The sequence below is a fragment of the Mesoplodon densirostris genome, chromosome 11 (assembly GCF_025265405.1).
Source record: "Mesoplodon densirostris isolate mMesDen1 chromosome 11, mMesDen1 primary haplotype, whole genome shotgun sequence".
Lineage (NCBI taxonomy): Eukaryota > Metazoa > Chordata > Mammalia > Artiodactyla > Ziphiidae > Mesoplodon > Mesoplodon densirostris.
The window spans coordinates 70,630,215-70,649,298 of NC_082671.1; the positions used below are offsets into that span (position 1 = coordinate 70,630,215).

Sequence of the window (19,084 nt, forward strand, 5' to 3'; positions counted from 1 at the left end):
GGGTAGGGCCAGTTCTTGTTCCAACTCTATACACCCAGTGCCCAGCCCAGAGGAGGTGCCCGAGGGTTGATGAGAAGTGCGTGGGGCCGGCTCAAGTTGTCCCCTCATCTTCATCACCTTCACCACAGCCCTGCAAATCGGAGAGCCCAGGCTGGACTGGCAGTACCTTGGAACTGGGGCCTCTTCTCAGCCCCACGTGGAGCCACGATCAGCACAACCAGCAGGGATGAGGCCTCCTGGCCTGATGGGCCTGGGGTGGCCACATCCACTGCTCCTGCCCCCAACCCTGCCAGGGCTGGACAAGCCCTCTGGGCACAGCCTCAATATAGGACTGGGGCTTAAAGGTACCCATTTGATGGAAGAGCTGATTAAGGCTCTTAGAGAGGGGCGTGGCTTGCCCAAGGTCAATCACCGGCAAAGCCTCAGCTCCAGTCCTCCCTCCAAGGCTGGGCCCAGCGCCCACTCCCAGGCTTCTCAGACTGAGGGGCCTTGTTGAAGTGCAGATTCTGACTCAGTAGGTCAGGGCGGGGCCTGGACTTTGTGTTTCTAAAAGGCTCCCTGGTGTCACTGCTGTTCCTGCTGGTCTGCAAACCCCACGTGGAGCTGCAAAGCCTGGTGGATGAACCAGATTCTCAACCCCACCCTCAGAAGCCCACATGCTGCCCCTTCAGGAAGGGTGGAGCGCTGGCGGGGGCGGGTGGTGAAGCCACTTTAAGAAACCCCAACCTCCATTACCCTCCCTGCCCAGCCACCCAGGACACCAGAGCTGCTGGAACATTTTATTAAGTTAAGAAGGCTCACAGAGCAGGAGAGAAACGCCTGCACGGGGTGGTCCCTGCAGATCCATGCCCAGCACCCCTCGGAGGAGGGGGTGGGGCCATGGGGACAGCTGCTGGCTCCCTTTGTCCATCTGTCCCTCCGTCCAGAGTCCCAGGGAGTAGGTCCCCCCAGGGCAGGAAGTAGTTAGTGGGAGGTAGGGTAGAAAGAGGGTGGCTGGCTCCCGGCCTCGCCCAGCAGAGTCAACCCTGCCATAGCTGCTGCTGGGCCTCCGCTAGACCCCGGGCCGGGCTGTGGGCCCAGAAGCCCAAGCAGGCGTCTGGAGACACAGGGGGAGCCAGTGTTAGAGGCACACGCCACCAGGAATTGCTTTTTAAAAAGTATAAAGTGTTTGGGGGGGAAAAAAAAAAGGAAAAAAAATCTATATAAAAATCTCTTCACATATAAAATCCTGAAGAAGGTGCAAGGTAAGACCCAGTGCTAGGGGCGCGCTCAGATACGCAGAGTGTGTGTGTGTATGTGTATGTGTGTGTACATGTGTGCGTGTGTGTGTGTGTATAGTGGGTGTGAGTGCATGTGCGGCCCACAGAGGGTGGGGAGAAAGCTTGGCTTCTGACGTCCATCCAGCAGGGAAGGAGGGCGATTGGTCCCCTTGGGCTGGGGGTCTGCAGCAGGGCTGGACCACGAGGACCTAGAAGACAAGAGTGGAGGAGTCTACTAATTAGAAAAGATATACGCACCCCAGTGATCATAGCAGCACTATTTACAATTGCCAAGACACGGAAGCAACCTAAGTATCCATTGACAGATGAATGGATAAAGTATATATATACAGTGGAATATTACTCAGCCATAAAAAAGAATGAAATAATGCCATTTGTAGCAACATGGATGGACCTAGAGATTATCATACTAAGTGGAGTAAGTCAGACAGAGAAAGACAAATATCTTATGTCATTTATATGTGGAATCTTAAGAAAAATGATACAAATGAATTTATTTACAAAACAGAAACAGAGACACAGAAAAGAAACTTATGGTTACCAAAGTGGAAAGCAGGGGTGGGGGGAGGGATAAATTAGGAGTCTGGGATCAGCAGATACAAACTACTATATACAAAATAGATAAATAACAAGGTCCTACTGTATAGCACAGGGAACTAACTATATTCAATATTTTGTAATAAAATATAATGAAAAAGAATGTATGTATGTATTTCTGTATATAACTGCATCACTTTGCTGTAAACCGGAAACTGACACAACAATACAAATCAACTACATTTCAATAAAAAAAAAGAGTGTGGGAGTCTGGCTTAGGCCAGGCAAGGGTGGCTGGCAGGTCCTTCCAATGCCTCTCAGCCCCAAAGGCTGGGCCAGATCCTCTCCTGTGGGATTCTCCCCAAGCCTGGCCCACAGGGTGGCCTCTCCCGAGTGCCTTAGGAAGTCCCCAAGGATGTGTTAGAAAGAGGAAGCTCCAGGTAGACAGGGCAGTAGGAAAAGGCATCATAAAAATGTTTCACACCCTGCCAAGTCAGGGATGACCGTGAGAAGCAGTAGACAGAGCACGGCCTCCAGTGATGCCCGGGGTGTGAAGCACGGAGGAAGGAACGCTGTGGGTGATTAGTGATGCGTGCTGTGCTGCTGGGTCTGAGGAGGGGGTGGCCACACCGGATTTGCCACCGAAGCCCAGGCAGATCAGTTAGGGCACTGCCAGCCCTGAGGAGGCGTGTGGACTGCTCGGGCTGTGGCTGTGGCTCTGTGTTAAGAAGCACCCGCTGTCACATGGCGGGGACAGGGCGAAAATCAGACCCTGAACTCACTGGTCCACCTCTGAAGAAACATGCTCAAGTTTACAAAGCAGCCTCTGGCTGAGTCTGACAGATCCCCACGACAACCCCGAGTTGCTGGCGTCACTGTCCCCATTTACAGAAAGGGATACGGAGGCTAGGAGAAGGAAGTGCCCTGGCCCAGATGGCAGGGGGGAGTCAGGTGTGGATGAGCCTGAGCTCACACCTCCAGGCCCCGCGTGGCCTCAGCCCCGCCCACCCTGGGGCGCCCACCTCTACTCGGCCAGGCTGTTGCGCACGGCCTCCTTCTCCTGCAGGGCAGCCATGGCGAGGCGCAGGTGCTCTTTCAGCTGCTCGATCTCCCGCTCCGACCGCGTCTTGATGTGGTTCAGCTCCACATACACGTCCTGGTACTTTCCCGAGGTGAAGCGCCTGTCCTGGGGGGCGGGGAGGGGTTGTGAGGGCACGAAGCCCTCCTTCCTGGCCCTGCCCACCTGCCGGCACAAAGCAGCCAGGCCCCTCCACTGCCCCCATGGCCTCCTCCCTCCAGGTAGCCCCCCTAGATGGCCCCCGGCTCCAGCCAGTGACACAGGCTTCAGCGTCATTTTCATCCCATTCAAGATGAGAGCTGAGGCTCAGGGAGGTGAAGCTTTTGTCTGAGACCACACAGCAGTGAGTGGCTGGAAGGAGAACCAGGTCAGCTTGGCCCAGTGCTTGGGCCCCTTCCATGAGTCTGGCTCACACACACTTCAGAGCCACCAACATGCAGCGGGTGTCAAAGACAAAGGGACATGGCACCAAGGGTGGGCCAGACTGGGTCTGAATCCTGGTCCCCCAACTCCCAGCAACACGGCTTATCCCTCACTGCAACGCACGCTCCACACGTGCGGGGGTTTTGGTCTTGTCCACGGCTGTCACCCAGCATCCAGCACCGTGCTGGGCACATAATGGGTGCTCAATAAATATTTTCTGACTAAATAAAAGCAAATGTGGCCTTGAGCAAGTCACTTACCTTTCTTAGCCTCAGTTTCTTTGTCTGTAAATGGGAATAGTGACAGCTACGTGGGAGGCACGGGGAGAGCCTGATGAGGCCAGGAGTGGCCGGCACAGAGCAGGTGCTCACAAGATGGGGCACAGCTGGATCCAGGGACTCCCCACCCCGCTGACACCCTGCCTTGGCCGGCTGGGACTCACCTTCTGCATCATCTGGAGCTCATCCCGGAGGCACTGCACCTCCTTCTTCAGGTACTGCAGCTCATTCTCCTTCACTCGCAGCAGCACCTGGGGTCACAGGTGCCAGGCTGACACAGGGCCAGAGGCCAGAGCTACCCTGGCTCACCGCACCCCTGAAGCATGGCTTCTCTCTGCCTCAGGCCCCTAGAATGCAGCTCCCAACCTGCACCAAGACCCATGTCCCCAGGAGCAGACTCCTCCAGGAAGTCCTCTCTGATTTCTCCTTGCTCTCCCACCCTGTCCACACCATGTGAGTGGGCAGCTTACGGTCACCTCTGCTATGGCCTCAACACAGCGCCAGGCCCTCCACTTCAGGGCAAAGAGCACAAAAAGAAGCCACAGTGTGGCCCTAGTGTGAACCAGAGTGGCCTGGGCTTCCTCATTAACCCCTCCCCAAACCCTGATGAGCAGGTACTGCTACCCTGACCTGACCAAGGAGGAGACAGGTTCAGCCAGGACGAAGGAGGCTTAAAAGCTTAGTCTCTGGAGCCAGGTTGCCTGGTTCAAATCCCAGCTCCCATACTGACTAGCCATGTGGCCTTGGGCAAGATACTTGACCTCCCTGTGTCTCAGTTTCCTCACCTATAAAATGGGAACAGTAATGGCATCTTTCTCATAGGACTGTTAGGAAGCTTCAATGAATTAGCAGATATAAGGGCTTACAGAAATGCCAGCCACAGAGTAAAGCTGTATATAAATTTTTGTTAAATACAACAAAAGGCTAGGGTGGCCCTGGGATCACATACACATTTTTTCACTCCGGCTTCTCCCAGTAAGGGAGGTGCTAGCTCCATTTTATAGATGAGCCACTGGGGCTCAGAAAGGTGAGGTGACTTGCCATGGTCACACAGCAGGTGGGTGGCAGGACCCACCATGGGAGGGCTTTCACCCAGTCAGCCCAGTAGTGCTGGATGCACAGCAGGCGTCCCTCCTAGCTGCCCCGTCCTCTCCCAGCTACAGGGCAGACCCAGCCTGTCTGGATACACTCCCCACACCCAGGGCCCAAGAACCAGCTGGGTGGCCCGGCACAAGGGGTGGACGCACCTCCAGCTCACAGGAGCTCCGCTCGCTGCTGCGCCCGCCGTTGCCGGTGCCCTGTGAGGCGATGAAGCTGCGCAGCCGGTCAATCTCCTCGGACAGGTGGGCGTGCAGCTCCTGGGAGGGGTGGGATGGTCAGTGCAGGGGTGCCGGGATGCTCACGCCCCACCCCCACCCCAGTGGAGCCAGGCCCACCTGGTTGTGGCGCAGCAGCTCCTGGCCCTCCTGCTGGCAGCGCCGCAGCGTGTGCTCACGCTCCTCCGCCTGCCGCGTCAGGGCCCCAATCTCCAGGCACTTCTGTGAGTACTGCTCTGACAGCACCTGCAGCTCCCGCTTCAGTGCCTCCAGATCTGACCTGCCCAGGGCAGAGGAGGGGAAGGATGGCCCGGGCTCTCTCGCCCTCTGCCAAGCTGGGTCAGGTCACATAGACTCAAAGCAGCTTAGGGCTCCTGGTTCCCGCCCTAGTTTTGCCTGCAGCCAGCTGTGGGGCTGTGAACTGGTGACAGCCTCTCTGGGCTGCAGGCGCCTCTTCTATGAGGGGATGGGTTGGAGAAGCCCATCTCTAAAGCCTCCATAGCCCCAACATTCTGCGGCAGAGGGGCACCTACTGGCTGATACTGTAGCCCAGCTCTAGGGAGACACTAAAGAGGGGAAGAGAAGGGTGGAGACTGAGACTACGTAGACAGGAAGGGGCCTGAGAACTGCCATGTGCACTGGCGTGGGGGTCTGGCTGAGGTCCCGCTGCTTCTGTTCCCGGTGCCATGTGACTGGAGCAGGCGTCTCAGCTGGGGGCAAACTGACATGCCCTCTGCCAGGGGTCTTAGCACAGGTCCCCCACTCATAATCAGCAGGGTGGACAGCTGGGCTCCTGGCTCAGAGAGAGCCCCTGTCCCCAGACTGCAGGGCCCAATTGCCATCTTACTGGTGCTGTTTCTGGAGGCCATCTGGGCCCTGTGGGAAACTCTGTGTCTTGCTCAGCTCCCGGCTCAGCTCCTCCTGGTAGGCCTTCTTCATGGCTTCGATGGCTGGAAGCAGGGCAGAGAGGTGGAAGGGCGATTGGGGAGGGGTCAGCAGCAACAAGCTCCACTTCCTCCGGGACTCCATGTGGAGACAGGAGCAGAGAGTGGTAATGCAAAGAGCACTGGGCCAGGCTGTGTCATGGACTGAGTGGCTTTGGGTAAGCTGCTCCATCTCTCTGAGCCTGTCTATCAAGGGAGGATGACAGTGCCTGTCTGATGGACCCTGCTGGGGAGACACCTCAACGTCTGACCACTGGTACCTCTTGTTGTTAGTGATTTCTTGGTAAGACCCCACACAGTCCTCCCTGCAGAGCCTGGAAGTTTCTTTAACAAGGTCCATCTGCCTGGCCCAGCCTAGTGGTCAAGAATGCAGGCTCTGCGGTTGGTACAAATCTGTGTGACTTTGTGCAGAGGACTTAACCCCTTTGTGCCTTGGATTCCTTATCTGGAAAACAGGGATGACAACAGCACCTTCTCTCGTGAGTTGTTGGGAGACGTGTAGAGCAAGTAGAACAATGCATGGCACAGAGTCAGTACTCAGACACTGGCCCCCACTGGTTTATTTTCAGGCTGTGAGCCCCCAAGGACTGAGTCTCTTTCCACGCTCACACGGGGTTGTTGTGAAGATTAAACAAGCCCTGGGCTTCCCTGGTGGTGCAGTGGTTGAGAGTCCGCCTGCCGATGCAGGGGACACAGGTTCGTGCCCCGGTCTGGGAAGATCCCACATGCCGCAGAGCGGCTGGGTCCGTGAGCCATGGCCGCTGAGCCTGCGTGTCCGGAGCCTGTGCTCCGCAATGGGAGAGGCCACAACAGTGAGAGGCCCGTGTACCCCCCCCAAAAAAAACAAAAAACAAGCCCTCATTCATAGTCTTATCCATAATTCCAAAATCCAAAAGCTCTGAACACTGAAAGTGTTTTATAACTCTTTTGGTGGCAATCCCCAACCTGAACGGACACAAGGCTATTTGTGGTCATGATTATCCCACTTAAGTGTGACTTTGAGAAATTTCCAAAATTTGCCAAAACCTTAGTGCTAGATTTCAGGGTGAAGCCCAGACCCTGCTGGGAGAGGATATTTAATATACATACCAGGTTATCTTTCTAAAATGCAAAACGCACTGACCCCAGAGTTTGGGATGAGGGGCCCTGGGCTTGAGTGCTTGAAGCACTGGCAGGTGGTTAAGTTCCAGATCATGTGGCCTCTTTCATCATTTCCATTATTCTTCAAACCCTATGAAAGTGTCTAGGATGCCGGGCACACACAGCAGGTGTACAGAGGACAGAGAGGGAGAGTTGGCCAGCATCTTGGGCATGCCTGTTTCTGACTTGGAATAGCAGAGGGAAGGGTTCAGAGAATGGCTTTGCAGTCAGAGTGCTCTGAGCTCCAACGTCAGCTTCTGCCACCTCCAAGCTATGCCATCTGGGACAAGTCGCTAACTTCTCTGAGCCCCCAGTTACCTCATCTGTGAAATGGGTTCACTCCCTCGGGCACTGCAAGGACTAAGGTTGCTCACGTGGGTAACGGGCTTGGGAAATGCTCACACCTTTCCCTGCTCTCCCCAGGGTCCAGCCCACATGCCCAATGAGAGGGCACTCCTATGAGAGCAGGGTCTATGGCTGAGCGGTCTCTCCCCAGCACATGGCACAGGCCTGGGCATGGAGTTGGAGCTCAGGGCATGTGTGTGGCTCGAGGGGGGCTTCCCAGTGGCCACAGGCCCCTGAGGGAGAGGAGTCACAACCCATGGTCTGTGAGTTGGGGTCTTTTATTGCCTTGGTTTCCTCTTTGCCAGCAGGGTTAGAGGCCAGATCTAGGGGCTCCTGACCCCTCACCCCAAGTTTGGCGCCCAGGCCCTCACCTCTTATTTACAGGCCTCCCGAATCCGGTCAGGAGGAGCCTCTGCTTGGAGGCTCACAGGGCTGGGCCCCACTGTGCCGCTCCTGCCCAGGGACCTCACCTGAGGCTGTGGCTGCTGTCTCCTCGGCCAGGAGCCACTCCTTCTCCTGCTGCAGCCGCTGCAGCTCCCGCTCATGGTGCCGCTGCAGCTCCTCCATCACCTGCTGGTGCGAAGACTCCATCTCCGCCAGGCTGCGCTCGCACGCCTCCTGCGGGTGGGAGGCCAGGCGGTCACGGGGCTGCCCCCATTGCCTGGATGGTGGCCCTTTCCCAGCCTGTGACAAGAAGCCTCGGGGGCAGGCCCGCCCTGGTCCAGGCTTCACCACCTCCCCCAAGACCCTGGCATCATCGGCCTGTATCTGCCCCTGCTCCCCGCCATCCACAAACCTCACCCTGTCATTCTCCTGCTTCGAACCCTTCTGAGCCTCCCCATCCCGCAGAGCCAAGTCCCTGCTCCAGTTTCTGACCCTGGTGGTCTCATCCATGGCCCTCCCCCACCAAGAAGTCCCATAGTTATAAAAAAAAAAAAAAAAGCACAACCAGTTCATGGCATGTTCACACCTCTGAGCTTTAGCTCATGTTCCCACTACCTGGAACATTCTTTTCCAACTTTCTCTTCCTGGGTAATTCACTTGGCCAGCAGACCAGCTTAAAGATCCTCCTAGCTCTGACTCTGGGCAGCCTCTCCCATGCCTCCAAAGGCTCTGCTTCTGCCAGATCATAAATTCCCCCAAAAGAAGGAAGATTTGATCCAGCTCAGAGCCCCCGGGGTATGGGCTACGGCCTGACTTGTGGCAGGTGCTGAGTAAGTCAGCTGAAATTGATGGCTTACCACAGAATGGGGCTGTGTAGACAAGACTGGCAAGTTTTTAAATGATTGATAATACCCGCTGCTGGGAAAGTCAGCCGCGACCGGGTGCGTGGAGGGCAGTTTGGTGGCATCATCTAATTTTAACGACCCCTTAACCTAGCAGGTCCACTCCTAGGAATGACCCCACAGAAAGTCATACGTGTACAAAGACTCTTGGACAAGGGTATTCCCTGCAGCAAGGTTGGTAACAGATGAAAACTGGAAATAATCTAAATACCTAACAAGGAAGCCCTTAAATAAATTATGGGATTGAGCTTTACAGAGGACCCAGGCAACTGTTAAAAGACAGAGCTGCCCACGTGGACTGCTGTAGAAAGTGTCCCCAAAATTAGGTGATGAAAGCTGGTTTCTGACAATACACATGGTGGGACCCCAGTCACGGACACAAGACACTTAGAGCTGTAGGTCTGAGTACATGTACATAAAAACACAGAGAAAGGTATGGAAAGATACTGTGGAAAGTAATGGTGCCCCAAAGATGTCTATGTCCTACTCCCGGCACCTGCGAATACATTACCTTACATGGCCAAGAGGAATAGAGGCTGCTAATCAGCTGACCTGAAAATAGGGAGATTATTTTAGATTATCCTCTAGGCTCAAAGGAATCACAGGGTCCTTGGATGTGGAAGAGGAGGCAGGGGAGCAGAGGGAGAGGCAGAAGGGACTACGGAAGGAGCTCAGTGGGAAGTGAGAAGCACTTGACTCTCTTTCGCAGGTTCTGAAGGTGAAGGAAGGGGCCACAGGCCAAGGAATGCAGGCGGCTGCCAGACGCTGGAAAAGGTGAGGAAACGGAGCCTCCCCAGAGCCTATGGAAGGGAACGCGATCCTGTGGATGCCTGGATTTTAGCCTGGCGAGACCCGTGTTAGACTTCCACCCTACAAAACTGTGGGATGATAAATTTGTGTTACTTATGTTAGTGGTAATTTGTTACGGCTGCAACAGGAAACTCTATAGATGTGCTCAAATGGTAACCAAGGCTCCCTGGGGTTGGGAGCAGGCAGGGGAAGGCGAGTTCACGTGTTTGTTTCTAACCTTTTGATTTGTTTGAATTATTTTTGAAAATGTAAACAAATTCATTATATAATTTAAAAATGTTTCAGATCATTAAAAAGGGAAGGGGAGGAGCCAAGGAAGACACTGAGGCACACGGAGGGCCGGTTAAGAGGCTGCGTTCTCCCCACACCACAGGGCACCTCACGGCCGGTGGGGGCTGACCCCCACCTCGCCGCAGCCACATCTGGGGGCTGCACGGGCCAGTTTGGGGGAAGGGCAAGGGTCAGGCCCCCTGGGTCCAGGTGTTCTGAGTGGTGGGCAAGGGACACCTGTCCCACTGAGCCTCTGTGCCTGTCCTGTGTGTGTGTCCCCAGTAAGGGCAACAGAACATGGCTTTGGAATTCCACAGACTGGGTCCTAGTCCTGGCCGTACCATGGAGTGAACTTGAGCAAGCTCCTTTCCCTCTCGCAGCCTCAATCTCCTCATCTGTAAAACAGACCCCGTAAGACCAACTCAGGAGGGTCCTTAAGGTAAGTCAGCGTCCCCTGTAGAGATCGCCGACCTGTAGAGGCCGGAGCACTATGGGAGATGGGACTGCTGTTCTTAAAGATCCAGATCAGGCAGGCAGACCCGGCAGCCAATAGGGCGTCTGGAGGCTGACGTCAGGGGGTGGGAACTAGCCCACGGGGAGGGGCTCCCAGAAGGCCAGGTGCTGCTGCCTCTGACCTGCCTTCCCGAGGGCCCAACGTGTTGGCCGCCACCTCTGACATGGATCAAAGTCGATAAAGAAGTACCCATGGCCCCCACTGCAGTAAGCACTGAAGCCCCGCGGGGTGAAGCGCCAGGCCCCCGGCTGCTGTCCTGTGGTGGCAAGCCCCACGAGCTGGAAGAGGGGTGCCCACTCGGCCTGATACCAGGCTGGGGAATCCCTCCCCTGCTGTCACCTCTCCAGGGTCCAGTGACTCTCCAGCTGCCTCCTCAGGGACCCGAGGGGACGCAGATGGCTCGGCTCCTCTTCTCTGGCGCCCTCCCCCACCCCGTCTTGGGCTGTCTCCCCATTATGTCCTTCTCACCCCCCATTCCTCCTGCCCGTCCCAACCTAGCAGGACGAAATGCTGACAGCCTTGGGGTGCCCAGTGGGCGCCTGGGGACCAGGAAGCCTGGACTGCAGACACAGGTCTGATGCCAGCTGGAAGGTCTCGTCCCCTCTCTGGGCCTCAGTTTCCCCATCTGTAAGCTGAGAAGTCAGAGCAGTGCTTTTCAAACTTCATTTTAGTGACAGAAACCTTCTTCCAAAGGGAATCTAATGCAGGTTCTAATAGTAAAATGGACAAGGATGGAGCTGCTCTGGTACTGGTGGCTGTGAATGAACCCACCCAGAATGGACCCTCCACAGAGCAAAGTCTGAAGCCCTCAGGGTGGGGGTCTCTGAGGTCCCCAGATGTCTCAGGTGGTGGTGGTGTTGGACCTCACCCTGTCTAGAGATGCCCCACCTTCCTCTGGCCTCAAGGGAGCCCTGACAACACTGGGCCCTCCCTTTCCCCCTTCCCCATGTCAGGTGATCCCCAAGCTAGGCCTCTACATCACACCCCGACTCCCCTTGGCCCTGGTCTCCCTTCAGCTGAATGTTCCATCAACCACTCAGCCCCAGACGGCCCTTGGCCTTGCATGGTGGCCCCAGCTCCCAGCCGCTCCCCTCTGCCTTCCTCGGGGCAGTGGCCCAGCCTTAAGCTCACCTCCCTCCACATGCCCTCCTACATCCCTCTCTCTTTAGGCATTGTCCTAGCTCCTGATGCTGGCCCTCCCCGCTCCCAAGCCCCCTGCACTCCAACCCCACCTTCCCGATGTCACTGTCAGACCCCAAACCTCCTCAGATGTGTGGGATGCGATCCCAGCTCCTTGGCTTGGCAGTGGGGGTCTCCACGATAGGCACCCATTGGCCCTCCACCTCCTGCTGCAGCCCACGCTCCCATCCACAGCTCCAGGAAGACTTCCTGAGAGCCCCACGCCCCCTCAGAACTTCTAGAAGGTCCCCCTGCCCAGAGTCTGGGATCCCAGCATTCTTTTTTGCTTCAGGCAAGGGCATGCTGGCTGGGGGCAGCCGATTGTCAAATTTTTAGGAATTCTGTGGCATGGTTATTTAGCATAGCCATTATTAGAAATTATATAAACTTATAATTAATTGTTACATTAAAAACAAAGCTGATACTCAAAATTCATCACTTCCTAATTATTTCACTGCATTTTATTAGTAGCTATGCTTTGAGGTTATTTACATCTCCTGTATCTGTTGGGTGGAAATATCATTATGACGGCGGACACATAGCTTCCCAACTCTGTGTTCAGGGACATCAGCCATAGCGGGAGTATTTACACCATGGAAATTGGTAAACGTTACAAATCAGGGCTTGATTTATTGTTTTGTTGATTGTCCAGATTTAAGCAAGAGATGAGAAAAAGCTAATAATGCTCACAGTACAGATTAGACTTCAAATCGGCGTGCCCTATCTATGACCATCACGTTGTACACAGAACAAAAACCTGAGAAATATTCTTAAAAGAATATTCTCAAATAGTCTCAACAGAAAACTATCCTCTAATTCAGCAAAGAAGTTGCTATGACATTGACCAAGTAAAGTTTCAACATATGTCTTGCTGTCTTACTCATTCACACAAACAAAAATGCCAAACGACATTCGTGTTAGAACGACACTCGTTTGTCGGCTAGCTGTGGATACGAGCATTTGGAAAAAATCAACGAAAGTATTCTGAGAAAAATCAATTTGCTATATGGAATTCACAATAAAAAACATTAAATATTTTTTATTTGTAAGTTGCACACTAAACATCCTTTATATCAGTGAAATTTACAATAAACACATACAAGTGTGTCAGTGTGTACACACACATGTATTTTTTCTGGAGAGCTAGTTGTCCCAGGCATAACAATCAAAAGTGTCTCCGGACACGGTCAAATGTCCCCAGGGGAACAAAATCAGCTTGGTTGAGAGCCGCTGTCCTAGGCAGACCGTGCGTCTCCCGAGGGCCACTGGAGGTGCCCACGTCCCGCAGACCACCTTGCGCAGGGCCTCGGCCTGGCAGGCATGGGCAGGATTTCCCTGTGTTTAGGGAGCGACTTCCAGGGGCCTGCCCATTAGGGACCCCACTCTCCACCAGGCCCCCTCTTCCCCAGACGTGCAGGGGAAGGGGTCTAAGTACAGAGGATCACATGGGGGCTCACCCACAGGCTCTGCAGTCAGCCTGACCCGAGCTCAAATCCCACCTCTGACATCTGCAGGCAGGTTGACCTCAGGCAAGTCACATAACCTCTCATAGCTCAGTGGCCTTGTCTGTAAAAATGGGCACAGTGCTCACGTCCACCCGCTGGGGAGATTAAATGAGATGATGAATGTCAAATGCCTCACACGGGTTCCGGTACACAGGAAAGGCTCCCAGAATATTAGCCGTTTTCTCACAACGTGGCAACCAGAAACCTGCCCCCACCCCCGACACAACAGGTCCTTGGCCTTACCTGTGAGATGTAGCCTGGGGGAATGTGGCCGTCCTCCTGGGACTTGGGTGCACCCTGAGGAGCCTCCCCTTGGAGACGCCGAGCCTCCCCTTGGAGACGCCAGGCCTCCAGCTGGGCACGAAGGGACTGGACCTATGTGGAGGTGGGGGGGCGGGAAGGCGAGGTCAGTGAGGGCCTGAAAGTGGGAATGGAGCTGATGGGAGGAAGTGGCCCTCGTGTGGAGATGCAGGCAAGGGGGACATTCTAGGTGTTTCCTGGATGGCCAGGTCAGAAACCCAGGAGAGTGCTGGCCCCCAGTGGGCTCGACAGGGTTGGGAGAAGAACACCGCGGTCACCCCGACATCATGTAGGTGGGAGAAACGCCTCGGAGCTTCAGTTTCCCATCAGTAAAACAGTGATGAGGTCTACCCTATGGGACCATGAGACTGCTGTGAGAATTACATGAGCCAACGTAGGTAAAGAGGGCCTAGCACAAGGCTTGGGATGCAGAAGGTACTCAATAAATGGTCTCTCCCTTCTCTTCCCTCTTCCCTTGTCTGTGACTGCTGAGGACAGAACTCAGATGGGAAAACAAAAACAAAAAGTCCCCAATGTCCAGGAAAGAAGATGCTAGTTCATAAGGAATCTGGGGGTGGTGGTGGGGTGTCAGTGGCTCAGGGGTGAGCTCCCCATCACTGTAGGTATGCAAGATGAATGCCATAGCGTGACTGCAGGGATAGGAAGGGTGTTGGTAGGGTGAGGAGGCTCCCAGAGGCCAGTGCCGCCTACCTCCCTCTCCAGTGCCTCATGGCTGTCGCTTGGGGTCCCCCGGCGCTCCCCGCGGCTTTGGTTGAGCAGGGCGGTGAGAGGCACCCGCTTGTTCTCCCGCAGGGGCAACTTCTCCAGCTCCTGCCACTTCTTCTCGATCTCCTCACTGAGCCGGCTCTGCTGGTCCTCAGTCAGGGGGGCACCCAGGCCCCGGCGCGGACCCTCGCCGGCCGGTGTCTCCGTGGCCCTGCTGTCCGTGGCCTGGAACCACTTGCGTCGCTCCTCAGAACGCTGGGCCAGGTCCCGCTCCAGCTCCTCCTGCTTGGCTGGGCGGTCAAGAGCGCGGGCCGGGGTGCGGGCCCGCTGCGGGGAGCCCTGAGTCAGCGGGGAGAGCTCCACGTAGTCCAGTGACTGCCGCTGCCCGTCCGCCTTCCGGGGGCCACCCCGGCCGATGACCTCAGAGCCTGCCCGCTGCTCCCCCGCCTTCAGGGAGCCCTTTGGGGTGCCGTAGCTGTGCAGCGTGTTCTCCTTATTGCAGTCTGAGAGCCTAGGGGGCCAGCAGAGCCACATCAGATGAGACCTTGCCCTCTTGGTCCCCAAATAAGCACTTCTGCAGTCCCACCCGTGCACCGGGGCCAGGGGACAGACCCCAGTGGAAGAAGCAGCTTAGAACTAGAGCTTCATCATTAACACCCTGGGAACCATCCCAGCTCTGCCACTTACCGGCAGAGGGTCCAGGGTGCCTGGCCTCTCTCTCTGAGCCTCAGTTACCTCATCTGTGATATGGGACAACAGTGCCACTCACAGGAGGGACTAGGTGAGCAAATGTGTGCAAAGCAACCAGGAAGCCCTTTGAGAACATGATCGAAGCATTAGCATTAAGGGTGTGCTGTTTGACAAGGCCCTAGGTTCAAGAGGCTCACAGTGGAATAGAGGAGATGCCCAGGGTCACTGCTGGTGAGATGAACGGTGGCCTCTGGGTGGGTGCACAGAGCATAAACTGTGGAGACCCGTAACGACTGAGGCAGTTCCCCTCTTCTTCCATAGCAATACTGAGTATGTGCTTACCCGGCCAAAAACTAAAGCAACCCTTGCGCTACACGTGGCCGTGTGACTCCACCCTGCCCAGTGCATATTAGAGGTGGCACCTTTTGAAGGACCAGGCATGCCCTGGCCTGGCTCCTGGCTGGGACCCATGAGAATGTGAACAGTGCTCTGGCGCAGAGGCAAGGCTGTGGGCCGCTGTGGAGCGAGAAAGAAACCTCTCCCTTGTTTAAACCCGTGTTTGGGGTTTCTTTGTTGTAGCAGCAGAACCTATATACTAAATCATAGTCCAGCTGCACAGTAGCTGAGAGTTTACAAAGGGCCTCCATGCACGTCCTCACATGACACACCTCAGTGTGACAGGTGAGGAACATGAAACTCAGGCCAGACAGCAACTGGCCTAAGGTTGACCAGCCAGGGTGTGGTCAGGCAGGTGGACTCGCACTCAGCACCCCTCAATACCACGCGTCCATTCCTACTGCCCAGCAGCCAGAGTCCCAGCCCCTACGGGCAGCTGGAGTTTATCCTGTGTGGGGCTCTACCACCAGGTCACTCGGTCCTCCTGCCTCTCTACCCACAGTGAACTCCACAGGGAGTGAGCTCCCCACCCAGACTAAGTAGCCATCGCCTCTCCCTGACACAGGCTCAGACACAGCCCCTGCAGCACAGAGTCAATCAGCCACCTCATGGGGCTGTGACTCACCAGCATCTTCTCCAAAGAGCCAAGGCCTCTCCCCACCTTTTCAGGATGTGGGGAGATAGACAGGGACAAGAGGCAAACCTCAAATCCTCAAGGTATTTCTGGATGAGTGCCACGGATACCCCCTGCCCTCTCCCTCTCCCTATTTTGTTGGTGGAGAAACTGAGGCCCAGCAAGTAGAGCCCCAGGGCCCTCAGGTGAGTGCCAGAAACCCACTCAGGATGCGGGGGTAAGTGCCTTCCCCCCAGGCCCCGGTCCAGCCCGGCACGTACTTGGTGACGTCTGGGGCTGAGGTTGGACGCACAGTCTTCCTCAGAGCCTCGATCCAGTTCCTCCGGATGCCCGAGGTCATGGCCGACAAGGTATAGACAGCATCTTTGGTCTGTAAATCCACCCCACAGGTAGGTTGCCACCTGGCCAGCCCCCTTGCTCCCTCCCCACTATGGACTCCAAAGAGGTGACCTTCCCTCCCAGGTGGGTATCTAAGGTCTTGAGCCTGGAGGTGAGCAGAGCATGCACAGTCTCCCCTCCACTAGCCTCAGGAGAGCCCCATCGGCTCCAAGATCTCTCCAACATCCAAATAGCCCGGCCAATGATATCTGGGATCGCCCCAGAAATGCTCAGCGTTGGCAGCAGGGCTTCTGACTGGCTCTGACGACAGCATCTCCAGGTAAATGAGTGATAGGAGCCAGTCTGGTGGGCCATGCCCCACCCCGGCACCTCCTCTGGGGGGCCCTCCAGGCATGCCGCCCCCCAGCCGCCCGCAGGCTCACGTGGATCTGGAAGCCGTAGTTGCGCTGTACCGCATACTCGGTGACGTCCATGCAGCAGCGCAGATCAATCTCCCCGTCCAGCTCATCTGCCTGCAGCAGGAGGGCTCACAATGGTCCCTAGACTCCAGTGACCCTACCGGGACCCCCAAGCCCCTTCCAGGTGTCCCCCGGCACCTGATGGGGGAGGAAGCCCTCCCATCTCATCGTCTCACCTCCTCAGCAGTGGAATCCCTGTAGTACTTGAGGCTTGAATCGGTCAGCACAAACCAGTGCTTCTTCCACTGTGAAGGAGAGATGGTGGTGAGGGAGGGGGTGCGGGGGTGTGGAATGGGAGCGTGCGTGTGTGTGTGCACCATTCCGCGGGCATCCTGGCCGTTGCCAGGTCAACCGTTCTGCTTGCAGCAGGGGTCTGGCACCCTCATCTGCTCTGCTGCGGGGTGGGGGGCAGGGGACAGGGGACAGTGCAGTCACAAAATCCACATTTGAAGTAAGCCCCCCCATTTCCTCTCTGGGGGGACAGCATCTGTGAAATGGGTCGGCTTCTCCTCAGTAACCACACCCTTTTTTTCTTTCTTGGGGCCCTTCTCTGACTTGTTGACACTTCCACAGGCTTCCTGATAACTTTCCACCAAGATCACCAAAGGCTCCTACATGGAAGTCCCACTCAGTGCAGTCCAGGAAGGGGATGTGACCTGTGTAAGGTCACTTGCCTAGCAAGTTGGGGGCCAGAACTTCAAAAACCTTTTTCCGTACACTGACCCCAGATCAATCACCCCAGTGGTCAAAGAAAAGTCTACCAGAGAGCAGGACTGGAAGGGTGCCCAGGGAGAAGCATCTGAGTGCTGGTCGTATTCTGTTTCTTGATCTGGGTGCTGGTTACATGTATGTTCCGCTATGTGAATACATTATCTGTACATTTACGATGTGGGCTTCTCTCTGCTCCAACCAGGGTTAGGTTGGCAGGACACATAAGAGAGGAGTGGGGGCATCAGAACAGCTTGATATGAAAGTGCCACGCTCAGCCCACCTCTGGGCTTCTGACCATTCACTGGAATGCCAGTTGAGGTCCACCCACTGCCAGGGTCAGTGCATGTCCTCCTGGTGCTCTCCCGCATCACTAAGCCCTTGTTTACTACTTCAAGTACTTTGTTTTCTTTCCTCAGGAAGACAGTTTAAGTTTTCAAGGATGGGCCAGGATGATACTTTCTACTTCTTTCCACACTGCCTCCCCTAAGAAACAGGATTTTAGCATCCAAAAGACCAAGGTTACAAGTATTGTATGCCTTGCTGTGTGTCTTTAGTCAAGTGTCTCGACCTCTCTGAGCTTCAGTTTTCTGACTTGTAAAGTAGGGCTAATAAGACCCTAAGCCTCCTAGTGAAGTTAGAAATGCCTAACCCTCCCTGGAACGTCTCTCATGGCACTTCGCATAGGGTCAGGCACTAGGTTGTTGGGGACTGTTCTAAGAGGCTGGCCTTAGAACCACCCTGCTCTTCTGAATGGCCCGAGCTGCTGCTCAGGACAACTGTCCCTCTGTAAAGTGGGGCAGGAGTTCTGTGTCAAATGATCTTTTTGGCCCCGCTAGGCCTAGTCTGTGACTGCCTGAGATGGCAGCTGGATGGGCCTCAGGTGCCCCGAGTTCTAGGCCAGGGTTTGCCCAAGGTGCTGCTAGGTCCAGAAGAGATTAAAGCCCTTGTGGGCCTGTCTCCTGTCTGTGCACCGAGGGGTTGGGCTGGCTGAACTCACAGGGCCCTTCCAGCTCGGACATTCCAAAACCCTGTGAAAGAGAATGAGTAACGGCCAGTTCTGGGTGGAGCCCATAATCTCTGCCCTCCAGAGACCCTGGGTGGGGGAGGCCGGGAAGGGTCACTGGCAGGGTGCCCAGCCTTGTGTGAGCCTGGAGCCCAGCCACCAGAGGACTGGCAAGCAGGCAGCGGGTATGAAGGCTGTAGGCTGGAGGGAATAAAGCATGTGGGTAGGAAACACAATGAGATTCCCTTTGGCTCCGTGCCCTCCCCGGCATGCGGGCTGCACACAGACCCAAGCCACGGGCGCATGCAGGACCTGGGCGAGGAGATGTCCCTTCCCAGGCTGGGTGGGCAGGAGGCCAGCTGCAGCTTCAGCTTGGCAGCCAGAAGGGTAGAGCTGGTGAAAGGCTACTGTCCCTTCTGGTTGTAAAGATGCACACGTTAGAGAAAAGGAAGGGTTATTAGCTGAGGCCCAAGCAGGCACTGGGGGTTGTGTGGGACCCTTTACCTGCTTAACCTCTGTGACTCTGTTATCCACCCTGGAAAGAACTATTATTATCCAGTATGTCCATTACACAGATGAGGCCACCGAGGCCAGCGGAAGCTGTGACTCACCCGATGGGGCCCCAGGTTGGTGAGACTTCAAGAAATGTGGTCTGAGCCCCACCCCCAGGGTTGGGGGGAGCTGCTGTAAAGCTGAGTCTTTGGGAATCTGTACGTGTCTCAGGCTGGATGATCTCCGTGAACCCTTCCATCCCAGACCCTTGGATACGCAGCCAGGGTCGTCAAGAGGTGGGAGGGCTGAGGGGCTCTTGGTGAGAGGAGGGGATGGGGTGCAGGGCGTGAAGCACCAGGAGGCTGCCATCCCTGGTGACCTTTACAGACTGCAGACTGCTCCAAGAGGCTGAGATGACTAGCAGCCTCTG

General features: G+C 55.6%; 1 protein-coding gene across 3 annotated transcripts in view; it reads right to left on the bottom strand.

The window, feature by feature from the left end:
* Positions 1-772: 772 nt before the first annotated feature.
* Positions 773-19,084, bottom strand: part of TRIOBP (TRIO and F-actin binding protein) — a 58,732-nt gene continuing 40,420 nt past the window's right edge. For 2 of the 3 annotated variants that reach the window (XM_060113970.1, XM_060113967.1), the window contains 12 exons: positions 16,625-16,693; positions 16,413-16,502; positions 15,912-16,021; positions 13,917-14,442; positions 13,149-13,280; positions 7,812-7,959; positions 5,760-5,862; positions 5,033-5,192; positions 4,844-4,954; positions 3,761-3,847; positions 2,840-3,003; positions 773-1,468 (listed from right to left, as the gene is read on the bottom strand). In XM_060113970.1, coding sequence (XP_059969953.1) covers positions 2,842-3,003; positions 3,761-3,847; positions 4,844-4,954; positions 5,033-5,192; positions 5,760-5,862; positions 7,812-7,959; positions 13,149-13,280; positions 13,917-14,442; positions 15,912-16,021; positions 16,413-16,502; positions 16,625-16,693 — 1,698 coding nt within the window. In that variant the 3' untranslated portion in view covers positions 773-1,468; positions 2,840-2,841. Of the gene's footprint in view, positions 1,469-2,839; positions 3,004-3,760; positions 3,848-4,843; positions 4,955-5,032; positions 5,193-5,759; positions 5,863-7,811; positions 7,960-11,947; positions 13,001-13,148; positions 13,281-13,916; positions 14,443-15,911; positions 16,022-16,412; positions 16,503-16,624; positions 16,694-19,084 lie in introns of those variants that run through there. The other variant, XM_060113968.1, reaches the window with a different exon arrangement.